This window comes from Lissotriton helveticus, chromosome 2_1, assembly GCF_964261635.1.
Source record: "Lissotriton helveticus chromosome 2_1, aLisHel1.1, whole genome shotgun sequence".
Classification (NCBI taxonomy): Eukaryota; Metazoa; Chordata; class Amphibia; order Caudata; family Salamandridae; genus Lissotriton; species Lissotriton helveticus.
The window spans coordinates 516,191,820-516,206,601 of NC_136059.1; the positions used below are offsets into that span (position 1 = coordinate 516,191,820).

At 46.6% G+C, this 14,782-nt stretch overlaps 1 protein-coding gene across 1 annotated transcript in view; it reads left to right on the top strand.

Moving 5' to 3' along the window:
* The window catches only part of PPWD1 (peptidylprolyl isomerase domain and WD repeat containing 1), a 387,705-nt gene that overhangs the window by 357,268 nt on the left and 15,655 nt on the right, over positions 1 to 14,782 (top strand). Inside the window, exon 10 of the mRNA XM_078675153.1 lies at positions 11,935 to 12,117. Coding sequence (XP_078531279.1) covers positions 11,935 to 12,117 — 183 coding nt within the window. The remainder of the gene's footprint in view (positions 1 to 11,934; positions 12,118 to 14,782) is intronic.

Genomic DNA, 14,782 nt, shown 5'->3' on the forward strand with positions numbered 1-14,782 from the left:
TGTATCCTTGCTCTAAGAACTGCTGATGACGGCGGGCGTGGCCAGGAGCGTCAAGATGGCGGTCGCACTATAGAAGTGCTCCGGACCCCTCTGTCATCCACTCCTTTATCCGCCAATATCATCGACCGTTTGCTTCAGTTTTTTGTCCCTGGACTGCTTCTACGTCTTGAATCCATGAGAGGGCTTACCGGTTGGCGCTTTGATGTTCTTGTCAGCCTTGCAGAGCAACCGCCAAGTGACATCTCTAAAATGGCGGCAAGCTCCGGTAATCTGCTCCCGCCTGAGCTGCTGCGCTAAGATAAGAGGACCGGGGGACCAAGGCTCCCCAGTCATCTATAGGTGACAGATTCACTGCGGACCCGTGATCCCTGCGCCTGGTGGAGGTGAGAGGTGCCGTGGGCTGTGGAGGTGGCCTGCCGCTGTCACCGGATTGGGCTCTTGGGGTAGTATTGGGGGGGGAACGGCGGGTGACCTGTGTCTCCTGGTAACCATGAGGCGTACTTGTAGAAGGTTACCTGCTATACAGCTTGAGCGTGGGTTCCCGACCTCCGGGCGGGTCCTCACCACGTGGGGCACTCTCCTAGCTTATTCCTGGGTAGAACAACGGTGTAAGCGGGGCTCCCCGACCGCTGCCCTCCTGCGTGTGCAGCATCGGCGCGCCCGCTACACCTGGCCTGGGACCCAAGTGACCTCATCTATATTTGAAGGGCTCGGCCGCCACTCCGGGCGGCGACGTAGGCGGTACCATCTCTCTTGGGCAATTTGCTTCCACCTACCCCTCTCTCCCGGAATCTGGCGGAAGGGAGCTGTAGGGCGCAGGCAGCTGGTGTTGTGCAGCATCCCCCTCTGGTGAGTGTGGCGTTGAGGCCTGTGGGGCGGTGTGGTGAGGCCCAGAGAGGGGAGGTATCTGCTACCCACACCCCCATCGGAATCGGGACGTGTGATCCCTGCAGTTTACACTCCTGCGGTTTCTGGGAGTGTGGTGAATCACGCTCTCTTCAGACCGGGGCCTGCCATCTGCCCAGGGGAAGGCCATCTTGCACACGAGCAACCCGAGTGGCGAGGAGCCTAGGCTGCGCTAACTGGATGGAGGACTGCTGAGGGGGATCTCCGCCGCTCATTCGCTCCTTCTCCTTGTACCCCATGTACACGTGGCTCTGCGCTTGGGGCCCCCTGGATGGGTCACCTCTGGCCCTAGCCCCTGTTCTTTTCTGGGGCCCTCTCAGCTCTGCTGTTTGCGGGGCTGTGGTCTCATTGCTGTTTAATCCCTGGCTGTCGACACTGCCGCGTGTGGCCCCCAGTGATCCAGTCTGCCGCGGGTGACAGTGGCTACCTGCTCCGGGGTCCTCTCATGGGCCGGAGCCCCTGTACTCCTCATGCACTGTGGGCTCTATTTGCGGGGGGCTAGCTGCGGAACTGTAGACTTTCCAGGAGAAGTTATCATCTGTGCTTTGGGGAGGACTGCTGGGAGTGTGGCGACTGGGCCTGTGCGGCATCCTTGGGCGTCTTAAACCAGTGGTGGACACGTACGGAGGCCTGCCCAATTCCAGTCTGTCTGGTTGGGTTTGAAGCAGGTGCTGCTGCGGGGCCCTGCCGGCGGTTGGTTGAGGGCCTGCGACGAGCTTCTGTGCCTGGAAGTAGAGGTAAGGAGTGGGGCGCAAGGCGCCGGAGTTTGGGTGGAGGTTTCGGCCGTCAGTCGGGCGGCATGTGGGTGTGAGGGGGCCCTGATCACTGCAGCTTCCTTTGGGTCACCCCGTCTCCTCCCCCTCTCCTGGCGCACCTCCTACGTCCTGTGGTTGAGGCGATCTGACCTGATTGGACCGGGTGCTGCCCAATGACGCACAGCGGTGGTTGTCAGTTATAACCCCCTGCGCAGCTGTCACTCGTCGGGTGAGCACTTTGCGCGAGCTGGAGTGGGGTCTGGCCTGGGTCTCAATGGGAACCTGGTCCTCATTGGGGTCAGAGCATGGGCAGAACGGATAGATCCGCGAAGGTCCCCACCACCCAGACAAAAATGGACCACTTCATCACCCCGGAGGGGGGGCTGCTGGGGGTGGGCGGCGGGGCAGGTTGCTCCTCCGTCCGCAGACCTGGCCGCCACCCTCCAGGCCATCCATGCATCCCAGACCTCGGTGGAAGGCAAAATCACCGAGGTAAGGGTGGACATGACTCATTAGGCAGGACCTCCGTAACGCAAATGCCCGGATTGAAGAAACTTAGTCTAGGATCTCCTCGGTGGAGGATGACGTGCAGCAACTTAAGGGACAGGTGGTACGTCTTCAGTCGAAATAGGTCGAGGCGCAACAACCTCCTCCTGCTGGGCTTTCCGGAGAGAGTGGAGCAGGGGCGAGCGTGGATTTCCTGGAGCGATGGTTGCGATTGTGGGTCCCCGAGGGGGCCCTATCCCCATGGTTTTTTGATTGTGGGCCCATCGGTCCCTGGCCCCCAAGCCAATGCCGGGGGGCTCCCTCTTGCCCGCTTATCATGCGGGTCCTTAATTTCAAAGACCGTGACATCATCCTGGCTGAGGCCCGCAAGCAACAACGGCTCCTACAGGAAAACTGGACCATAATGATCTTTCCGATTATACCCGCGAGGTTCAGGGTCAGAGGCGCTCCTTTGGAGAGGTCGAGCAAAAGTTGAGGGCACTAAATACCTGCGGGTGATATTTGAGAATAAGGCTCTGTTCTATGACAATCCGACGGAGGCTTGGACCTGGGCGACGGAAGAGCATGCTCTGCGGGTTTAGGGCCGAGCCATGGATGAGAGAGGGGCGGGGGGCAGTCTAGGTCGGTCCGCTCCCTCCGCTCCTCAGCCTCCCTGCAACCGTTCCCGTTGGCGCCGTGATCGGAGGTGGGCCCGATAGGACTTCCCGCCGGGTCACACACACGACAGTTCACCCAGTTTGAGGAAGGAGCATCCAATGAAAGGTGCTTGGGTTCATCTGGCCGGCAGGAAGATGGAGGTGACACATCCCGGCCCTCCGTGGCTGACCTTCCAGACACAGACCTCTGCTGTAGCCCGATGCTGCTGAAGGACCCTGCATGAGCCGTTCTCTTCCCACCGGGCCTTGTTCCGCGGCCGGAGGCAGCCTGCTGTCCCTGATCTGTTCCCAAATTCCCGTTGATGTTTATCATTAAGCATCCGCTCATGAAGAGGGTTCCTCCACGCTTCCCGATTCCCAGGCGTTTTAGTTTGGTTGTTCACCCGGTATACTGGGTGCTGTTGTTGATTGGGGGGACGACAGATGCTTCTGTTCCTGAAGTGTAGGGTGGGGGTGAGGGTGAGGGGTGGGTTTGGGACGGTTTAGTCCAGTATGTTGTTGTGGTGTGTGTTGTTTTTTGTTTCAGCCATCACGGATTGACTCGAATCTCTGTGGGACGGGCGGGTGTGTTCCCGTAATATGTGAGCACATGCACCACCATAGGGGCTCCAGCGTGTCTGTACACTCCATACCACACGCTCCGCCTAGATCAAGACCACACTACCATGACAGATAACACCCCCCCTACGGGATCCCTCCACATCATGTCGTGGAATGTCAACGGTCTGTTGGACCGTCACAAAGGTACAGCGGTTTTAAGATATGCGCAGCATCTCCACATAGACATCCTCATTCTCCAAGAAACGCACCTTCTGGGTAACTGCTGTCCCTCCTGGCTCGTTATGGCTATGACAGGGTACGGCACTCCGGCTTCTCCAGGGGCTCCCATGGGGTGGCCCTTTGTTCTTTTTCAAGTGGTGCATGACCGCCAGGGCTCATTTGTGGCGGTTTGTGGGACGTTGTCTGGTACGCCCCTTACTCTCATGTCGATATATGTCCATCCCTCCATGCTTGCAACCACTCTGGCGCACACAGCTTCCTTCCTACACAACATGCCTGCAGGCAGCATGATCATTGCGGGTGACTTTAACGCAGGCTTAGCCCCAGCCCTTGATACATCGCCTCCCCCCCCCCCTCGGCAGCACGGGTGGCGAATGCGAAACACTTGAAGTGGTCTGAGTCCCTGGGGCTTTGTGATGCATGGCGCACTTGGCACTTGCGTCAAATTCACGCATACATCCGCAGCACACCACACCCAGGCCAGCAAAGACGCAATCTTTGTACCCGCGCATGACTGGTCAATGATAGTAGATGTCCGTATCCTCCCCGGGGGCATTTCCGACCATTCCCCGATAATTCTTGGGTCCGCCCCATCTCCATGAAAGAGATTGAGGAGGCAGTCAACCTGGTCTCACCGGGTAAGACCCCAGGGCCGGATTGCTTGCCGCAGGAATATTATGCGCCCTACCGAGGCACTCTGATCCCCCACCTAGCAAACTTGTTTAAAGAAGCTGTGGGCCAAAGATAATTTCCGACAGAAACGGACATCGCCACCATCGTGGTTATCCTAAACCCAACCTCCCTCCCGATTATGTGCTGAATACCGCCCCAAGCTCTGTCACCATTCTGGCCCAGCGCCTGAAACCCTATTTAGCCTCATTGGTACACCCGGATCAGTGCGGATTCATGCCGCAGCGGGGGACCTGCCATTGCCTCCGAAGACTGCAGTTGGCCCAAGCACACCGGCACCTGATTACCCCTTACTTGGCACTCCTGTCCATAGACTTTGAAAAAGCCTTCGATTCCGCGGACTGGGGGTACCTACAGGGCGTGTTGGCCAAGATGGGATTTGGGCCCCACTTTTGTTCTCTGGTCCGAGTCCTCTTCGCCCGTCCGAGAGCGCGAGTCCTGATCAACAGGGTGCTGTCGGAGGCCTTTCCCATCACCAAGGGCACTAGGCAGGGTTGTCCCCTTTCTCCTTTACTATTTGCCCTGGCGATGGAACCCTTGGCGTCCCTGGTGCGGGCTGAGGATCGCCTCCGCGGTTAGGAGTGGCCGCATACGGACAAGATCGCGTTGTACTTGGATGATGTGCTGGTCTTCCTGTCCGACCCCGCCTCCTCCGGGCCACAGTGCCTCAGAATCTTGCATGACTTCGAGCAGGACTCAGGACTGCGGCTTAACCCCAGAAAGTCTGTGCTAGTCCCCCTGCATCTTTCTAGAGAGTGCTTAGAGTGGCAGTCCACCATACCGCTTTGGAGGCTGTCCTTTAAGTATCTGGGGATCTGGATCACCCTTCTGCCCGTACTGGGCTGGTCCCTCAAGGTGGCCCCCTTGGTTAAGAAGGCCAAAGAGGATCTCCTTAAATGGAGATCCCTGGGGAGGGTAGCTCTCTATAAAATGATGATCCTCCCCAGGTTCCTCTACGTCCTCCAGAACACCCCCTTCTGGTATTCCAAGGTCTGGTTCAAGGAGCTGGACACTCTGATCACTAAGTTTCTCTGAAGCGGTGGAAGAGCCCGGGTGGCTTTGTCTGTCTCTCTGATTCCCTCTTATGACGGTGGCATGGGATTGACGCACCTATATCTGTATTTTCTGGTGGGGTGCCTATTAGTGATACACGATTGGTTTAATGGGGGCTGGTCAGACCCTGCCTATAGGCTTGAATTGAGCGAACTGGGGATAACGGGCGTCCAGGCCATGTCATTTAGGGAACCCATTCCGAGGCGGCTTCCTGAAGTCACGCGATCAGTGTTGTCCGCATGGCGGGCTTCGCTCCGACACACTGGGTGGTCGGGGAAACTGACCCAGTGCAAACCCCCTCTGGCAGGGGGCCTGGCTTCGTGAAGTCAGCGGGTTGAGTGGCTTTAAACCTTGGGACCTTATTGGTATCTCCCAATTAGGGGATGTGTGGGCAAGAGGCCAGATTTAGTGCTTCCAAGAGCTCCAAACCCGTTACTCCCTGCACTTCTCTCAACACTATAAATACCTGCAGTTGCGACATGCCCTCCTCACACACATCACGGGCGACACGAGGCTCCTTGAATAAAGCCCCACTGAGGCTCAGACACTGATGGGTGACTTGGGGAGGGGGGTGTTTCCCGAATTTATCGTACTCTAATCAATAACACCCCCACATCACTAGACCAGTTGAGGGATCAATGGGTGGGCCCCCTAGATGATGTGGACTGGTGCAATGCCCTTATGGCCCCCAGAACAGTTACTGTCTCCGCCAAACTAAAGTTGATCCAATTATACTATCTACACGCTGCGTATCTCACCCCTCTGCGCCTGCAGTGAGGGGCTTTGCGCCCAGATGCTGCACGCGCGCGATGCAAACACGTCCCGGCCGATTTCCTCCACATGGTTTGGTCATGCCCCCGCTTGGGGCAGTTCTGGGGTTCCATTGAGGGTGAGTTAACCGAGGTACTTGGTTGGGATGTTTCTCATGACCATGACCTACGTCACTCCTTGCTGGGCATCACTGACGGGCTGGGTGGGTCCAGGTCTGATAAGTTGTTTTACAATACAACAATGATGGTGGCCAAGCAGGATATTGCGGTGGCCTGGCTAAGCCCTGATCCTTCTACCCTGGAGAAGTGGCGAAGAGGGGTGGACTGGTGTGCGAACCAAGAGAAAGCCATGTATACAGCGAAGGGGCATTGCAAGAAATATCGTAGAGTGTGGGGGAAGTGACTGGGGGTGGTGGAGGGTCCCGATTGACTGGGCTCCAGCGTCTGCTAGAGGTTATGTTTTTCCTTTTTAGAGGGTCCCTGATTGGGGAGTACAGCGACGATCTGAATGAACTCATATCTGATATTTCTGTGCATTGGCTGATTTGTTCTTCTCTGTTTTTTTAAAATCAATAAACATTTGCTTATCAAAAAAAGAACAGCTGATGACGCCAAATTTGATCACTGATTATGATGATGGGATGTTTAATAAAAAAATTATGAAATCACCAGTGCGCCCTTTGCAATTAAAGGGCGGCCCTCTGGGCGCTGCTTTGAATTGGAATCGCCACTGCGATATTAAATGTTTGTAAATTATAATCCAAAATTTGTTTTCGATAAAATATCCACAATTAGATTGTCATTGAAAACTTCTTTTTATTCCATGTCATTCCATTGCAAATTGTAATGTTGTATATCACATTCAACTTTGTCCGTTATTCAATAATCACAGGCTCTCAATGCATTTCGTGCCGTGCGGCACTTCATCAGGGAATCTAAAAATCAATACATTTAATGAGGACCCACACTCGTATAATTAATATAACAATGATCATAACAATGATATATCCATAATGATGAAAGTCTATATCGATTTAAAGTATATGCATTGACCAATAAGAAACATATGTTGAAAACACAAATAATTGTGAATTACATTAATGTGCACATTTATCATCATTCAAAGTTGCGTGCTGCTAAACAACTGAAATCTCCTGACAACAATTATAGTCTCGTGGTAAATGCAAAATGTTTAAAACAATCAAGTTAGTATAAATGTCAACCTATGGTGGTGCTATACAAACAAAATAAAGTCAGTGTCACTCTCTGCTTGCTACACGCGTATTACTATCAAAACAGTGTTCTTATCTTACCATATACTGCCACGTGTCTAATAACCAGCTAATAAACCTTACACTATAGCCCTACTTACCGGGCTAGCTGCAAGACTGTGTCATGGTGTGAATTTGCAAACTGTATACTCAGCGTGCTGTCTGTAATCTGCCATTAGTAAATTCATGGCTTACGCGCGTTTGGAAACAAATGATGTCCCGCTAAAGAAAATAAAAAACCTCTGTGTAAACGGCGGCCATCTTAAAGTGTTCGAGTTACCCTGAACATAGTGTATAGTTTGAGTTGCTAACCACCACATGAGAATCTACCAGTTGTGAGATAACAAAGAAATAATAATAAACAGCAAGAGTCTTGCATATAATCAAACTGTAAACACACACTCAACTACTCAAACTCCTACAAGTGGGCCTTTTTTAGAATTAGGCCAAAGAGAACCAGCAGACCCAGGCGGGGCAAAAGGAGATGAACCTTTAACCGTGCCAGTGAAGGAACCGGTAGCCAAACCCAAACGCAGGAACAAATAATGAATGAAAATCAACTGGTGATTAATATTTCATCTCATCAACTTACCAAAGAAGAAATACAAACATTACAAAAAGGAACATCCTTTGTTCCAACGCACAATGCAAACAAACTAGAGTTTCACATCAGCCTTTTCAAACTGATACGGAATTTAAAATTACGTCATTTTTTTGAGAATGTGTTACCACCAAGTGATGATAAAGAACAAGATACTGAGTTGAAACACCTTAGACCTAAAAGCACTTATCAAGCGCCTATCGGCCATAAGTCAATTGATACATTTGAGTCTTTAGTCAAGAATGACATAGATCGACCGGATTACAAACATGGTACCAAATTTTACAACTTATCAAAAAAAGAACTAAATATTCTAAGAAATATTGCAAACAATCCCAAACACCCAGTACTGAAAGCAGACAAGGGAGGGGCAATTGTCCTGATGGATACAGAGTTTTATGTCACTGAAGTGGACGCTCATGTAATAGATCAAGAAACGTATGCCTCTTTAGGATTCGATCCTACAAACAAATTTCAGGAGTTCTTACAATCGATTTTGGAACAAGCAAGTAAAGTTGGTGTAATTACAGAAAAAACAAGACCATTTCTCACTAAAATGCATCCTAGAACACCATCTATTTATATGCTCCCAAAGGTCCATAAGAATTTACAGCATCCACCTTTACGCCCCATCGTCAACACTAGGGACAGCATCCATGAACCAATCGGTCTGTTTTTGGATTTATACCTCAAAGATTTTGTCATCAAGGCTACGTCATATATTAAGGATACAACTGACTTTTTGAAGAAGCTGGCTCAAATCACGCTATCTGAACACCAGGAAGTATGGCTTTGCACCATTGACGTGAAGACGCTTTACACCTCCATTCCGCATGACTCTGGTATTGAAGCAGTAGAATCGATGTTATTACAGTCAGAACTTGATCATGATTTCCAAGTGTTTCTTATCCAACTATTGAACTTTTCTCTTTACCAAAGCTACTTCAAATGGAAGAATGATTTTTATCTACAACTCACTAGAACTTCAATGGGTAATTGTGCAGCTCCCAGCTACGCAAATATCTTCATGACCGACTTTGAAACAAAATATATTCTAAGTGGAGAACAGTGGAAACATCACGCACAAATTTATTTACGATTCATTGATGACATCTTTGTACTTTGGCAGGGCCCGTATGACATTCTGATACAAGAATGAAACAATCTCAACAATATTAACAACCGGATACAATTCACTTACTCGGTGGATAAAACAACCATAGCATATCTTGATGATTTAGTGAAGATTGAACACAACAAAATTACTACCACATTATACAAGAAATCAACCGATCGCAACAACCTGCTGCATTATAACCGTTTCCACCAACTATCTTTGAGAAACAATCTTCCAATCAGTCAACTGTACAGGACGAAAAGGATAGTTTCAGATCCTGACGAATCCGAAAAACAAGTGAAAGCGATGTTGGAAAGATTCCAAGAACTGGGATATCGCAAAATGCTCAGCAAAGTCACGATCTGATTTATTACAAACAGTTCAGAAAGTGGAAACCAAATGCATGGTAGTAGTTTCAAAGTACTCAACTAAAAGTCTCAGTTTCAAACGTTCTATTCTCAAACATTGGCAGATATTGGCGTTGGAACCAGATTTTAAAAACATATTTCAAGAGAATCCAAGATTTGCGTATACTAGGAGTAGGAACATTTTGGATTTAGTAAAGACTACCAACAGAACAATGATGTCTGTGCAATACAAAGGGACTCAACCTTGTCACAATTGTAATAATTGTAATGCTATTATAAAAGGAACAACGATCAATCACCCACGGAGTGGGAAAGCTATTGAGTTGAGAGTTACGGCCACTTGTGACTCCAAAAATCTAGTGTACTTATTGAAATGCCCTTGTGGCCACGTTTATGTGGGAAAAACTATCAGAAAAATTAAAACTAGGTTAGTTGAGCATAAAAGCAGCATCAGAAGGAATGATGAAAAATCCACTGTGGCAGTACACTTTAATGAACGCAGACACAACATATCACAACTTAAATTTATGGTGTTAGAGATACTGGATAACATTGAATATATTGACCTTAACCGGAAATTACTACAGAAAGAAAATGAATGGATTTTTAAGCTGGATGCTTTAAAGCCACATGGGCTTAATGACCGCACGGAATTCTCGTGCTACCTGTGAACACTATGCAATCATTGTAGAATGGACTTGTATGTGGAGGGACCCAGTCAGAGGTCCCGCATTACTGAAGTATATGTGATGAAGTATTATTCATTTATTCTTATCATACACTTGTGTTGGATTTTGCATGGTACACTTGTTGTTTTTCGTCACCTTCCATTCATCAAATTTACACGAGATCACTAATAATTCAGATTTTTCACATTTGGTAACAGTTATTCATACATCTTTCAAGATGGCCGTCGTTCACATTGAGGCTTATGCTTTATCTAAAGTGACATTATTTATTTCTATTCACATGCACGCCAGGGATTTACAATGTGATGCTTTTTAATTATTTCACTTTTATACTATTTTTACAGTTTGATTATATGCGAGACTCTTGCTGTTTTTTATTATTTTTTTGTTATCTCACAACTGGTAGATTCTCATGTGGTCGTTAGCAACTCAAACTATACACTATGTTCAGGGTAACTCGAACACTCTAAGATGGCCGCCGTTTACACGGAGGTTTTTTATTTTCTTTAGCGGGACATCATTTGTTTCCAAACGCGCGTAAGCCATAAATTTACTAATGGCAGATAACCGACAGCACGCTGAGTATGCAACAGTTCGCAAATTCACACCACGACAGTCTTGCAGCTAGCCTGGTAAGTAGGGATATAGTGTAAGGTTTATTAGCTGGTTATTAGACACGTGGCAGTATATGGTAAGATAAGAACACTGTTTTGATAGTAATAGCGCGTGTAACAAGCAGAGAGTGACACTGACTTTATTTTGTTTGTATAGCACCACCATAGGTTGACATTTATACTAACTTGATTTTTTTAAACATTTTGCATGAGTGTGGGTCCTCATTAAATGTATTGATTTTTAGATTCCCCTGATGAAGTGCCGCACAGCACGACATGCATTGAGAGCCTGTGATTATTGAATAACGGACAAAGTTGAATGTGATATACAACATTACAATTTGCAATGGAATGACATGGAATAAAAAGAAGTTTTCAATGACAATCTAATTGTGGATATTTTATCAAACAAATTTTGGATTATAATTTACAAACATTTAATATCGCAGTGGCGATTCCAATTCAAAGCAGCGCCCAGAGGGCCGCCCTTTAATTGCAAAGGGCGCACTGGTGATTTTATTAATTTTTAACACCTCTAGGACGACGAGGTGATACCTCTGAGGCACGCTACATTTAGATTAATCAATACAGACGCCAGTGCACAGTCTAATAAACATTTTGAAATGTTTAATAAAAAAGAATTAAAAAAAATAATAATCTGAAAGTTGCTGATAGTTCTATTCAGAGTCGCCCACTGCATTTACCCACCAGGTTTTTACGCACCCAATCAGAACTTGCTGATAACGCCCAAATCACCATATGCAACATCCAAATTACAATATCACCACTTTCTCCATCCCTATAACTAGAACTACTTGCCTTCAGCCTTCCAAGCTTTTCCTTCACTCAACATGTTCAAATATACCATGAAGTGGTCTAATTTGGCATCTTGTGCGATCGCAACAGAACAACAACTAATAATGTATCAAATGTGGAAAGGAGTGTTTTGATGAGCTCTTATAGTCTAGCAATTTCAAACTGCACCATTGTGAACCAACCTGGTTAATCTTTATTCATATTTCTGCCTATCAAAAAATGTCTTGCTCCTTTTATTAATCAATAACAAAAGAAGATATTAACCTGGAATATTTATTTTCTTGAGGATCTGTACAATTCAAATTCAAAGTTATCATTTATTTATGCTTTTTACTGTCTAGGGTTTCATGGTGCAAACAGGAGATCCATCAGGAACTGGAATGGGTGGAGAAAGTATTTGGGGAGGAGAATTTGAAGATGAATTTCATCCAACGCTACGACATGACCGGCCATATACACTCAGTATGGCCAATGCTGGACCAAACTCAAATGGCTCGCAATTCTTCCTAACCGTGGTGCCCACAGTAAGTACAGCCTGCTCTTTCTTTTATCACTTAATTGTGTGTTTTTGTATGGGCTCACAGGTAAGCATTCCCCGTCCATATTTATTTGTAGAGGTCTCTGCATCAGTTTATGTTGGAAACGCATACTAGCACCTATTTGGACACATACACCTCTCTTCTACTTGCTTATGTTACGTTAAACCTACTTAATAAAGCTAACACATACCATTGGTTTCTTGGTGCTGACCCTACTGGAAAGAAGAGGAAAGTCAGTCAGCAAAAACTTGTTTAAAAAGCCAAGTCTTAAGAGCCTTCCTAAGTGAGACGTTTGTGAGTATGGATTTCACACTCATCTCCATGCCATTGTAATCCATAGGGGTACATTCCATCACATAGAAGCAGTAGCCTCCCTGGTGTTTGTCTCAGATTTCAGGGTGATCAAGAGATGAGCAGAGGTAGAACATAATCACCAAAAGGGTATATTTATCGATTGTATTACACACAAATGTAGGTTTTCAAGCATGCATAGCTTTACAATAGGATGCAGAGATACTTGAAATGAATTCACTGTTCAATGTGGAGCCAATGCAATTGTTCAAGCAGTGGAGAGATATGAGCTCTTCTGGGGAATCTGGTAATCGGATGCAAAGCCGTATTTTTTACAGATTTGAGACACATCAACTCTTTGTCAAGTAGTTGTAAATAAAGTGAGTTGGTGTAGTCCAGTTGCGATCTGACTAACAGCAATGGCTAATCTAAGAACGTCTGAAGTAAGAAAGGTACAATTTTCTTTTATTGGTCTGAGCATATAAGTGCATTAGAGACCACTAAGATTTGATCTGGCATGGTGCGTTTATCTGTGATCACACCCAGGCTCATTACAGAAGATTCAGGGAAAAGTTGAGCACACAGTTTATTTGACGAGTGCTCCTGAAACCACAGATTAACCTTAATAGTTAGCACCAAAACCTTAGTTTTATCAGCGCTTACCTTCAAAGAGTTGGCGCCAATCTAGGCCATAATGAAGTGCATTATGTTTTTGAAAGGTTGCTGAGAAGACAGGTCTCACAAGTATCTGTGAATTATCTGCATACATGTAAAACTTGCACTTGGGAGGCCAGCGGTTCAACAGATAAATGTTGAAAAATGGTTGGGAGAGTGAGAATTCCAGTCTCCACAGTTTACTGATTTCTACCCTCTGTGATATGAAGACAGCTGTAATGTTTGGCGCTGGTCAACTAGAAACAATCTCAACTAAGCTAGGGTTAGGCCTTTAATTCATGCCATCTTGACACAGTCTAGACAAATCTTACGAGAGACTGTGTCAAAGGTGACGGACAGCTCCAGTAGGACCAGTGCTGTAGTTTGTCCTAAATAAGTCTCTCAAAGGATCATCTGATGCAGCGAGCATAGCCAATTCGGCGCTGTGTTTAATACAGAAACCTGTCTGTTTTCTGTCTAAAAGTTTGGCTTCTGAGGGAAGTTCAATAAAACTATAGCCACGTGCATTTCGGTTATTATGGCAACGTGATGGAGTAGCAAAATTGGTCTATAATTTCTCATAGTGGCAGGATCATCATTAAGTTAATATAGCTAAGACCACTGTTTGCTTAAAAGATAACAGCACGTGACCCTGAATCATGGCAGTATGGATCAGTTATTAGAGTGGTAGACTAAGGGCCAGCCATAGTTGAAGCAAAACAGGAGGAGGACATGAATCTAATGGAGAACCAGATTTTATTTTACTAGCAATTTTATGGTGTACCTCTAAATATAATAAGGGAGAATCATGAAGGTGATTATGTTTGATCGACATGTCAACAGAGGGAAAGTTACTTTTAGGAATTTCTGTTTTTTTTAATGCCAGCAGTTTTCTCGCTAAACTAGTCATTGATGATGACACTGCAGTTGGTGCACAAGGGTAGTCCGCATGAGACCGCATGAGACCGCTAAATGCAGCTGTCATTTGATGCAATTGTGCTTAAACAAGATGTATAACCTTAGAGTATGCCTGGAAGTGACCGCGCTAACTGTTTTTCTTTGCTTTGGCAATTGTCTTCTTTATTGATTAGGTCTCCTCCAATTGGTTTGAATGTAGGCCTTTTGAAATCAATCTAACTCAACCTCCAACCATTGTCCTGGAACGTAGTATTTTCAGTGACCATTAAATGTGCTAAAAGGGTGCGCAAATCATAGGTCTTCTACATCCATGAGACTTTCCATCTGAAGTCAGATACCTTCTCTACTGAAGGTAAATCCATATTTCATTTAAAATCAGTTTATTTTAATGTTTCTTGCTAAGTCGGTCTTCTTAACAAAATACCCCTAAAATCATAGCTATGAAAGTAGACTGAAGTCAAGCCTAGCTGCTTCCATCCTCATACTCTTTGCCTCGCAGGCAACTCAATCTCTTTCAAGCAGTCAACTCTGTTCATCTTCATGTTGTGAACCCCCTGCACTGATCTTCTTGCTGAAGTAAATAACCGAGAAGGAGGTTCTGCTGTAAAGCAAGAAAGGCATAAGGGAGCCAGATAATGCTCAAATTGAGGAATTTATCTATGGGGTGATTTCAAAACTGAATCCTGCTGTGGAAAGAAGCCTCAATTGCTGGTCTGTAATGTTCATGTACACCACTTCCTTACAGAGATGATTGAATAAACTTTTCTAGCCATAACCTAATTCTGGC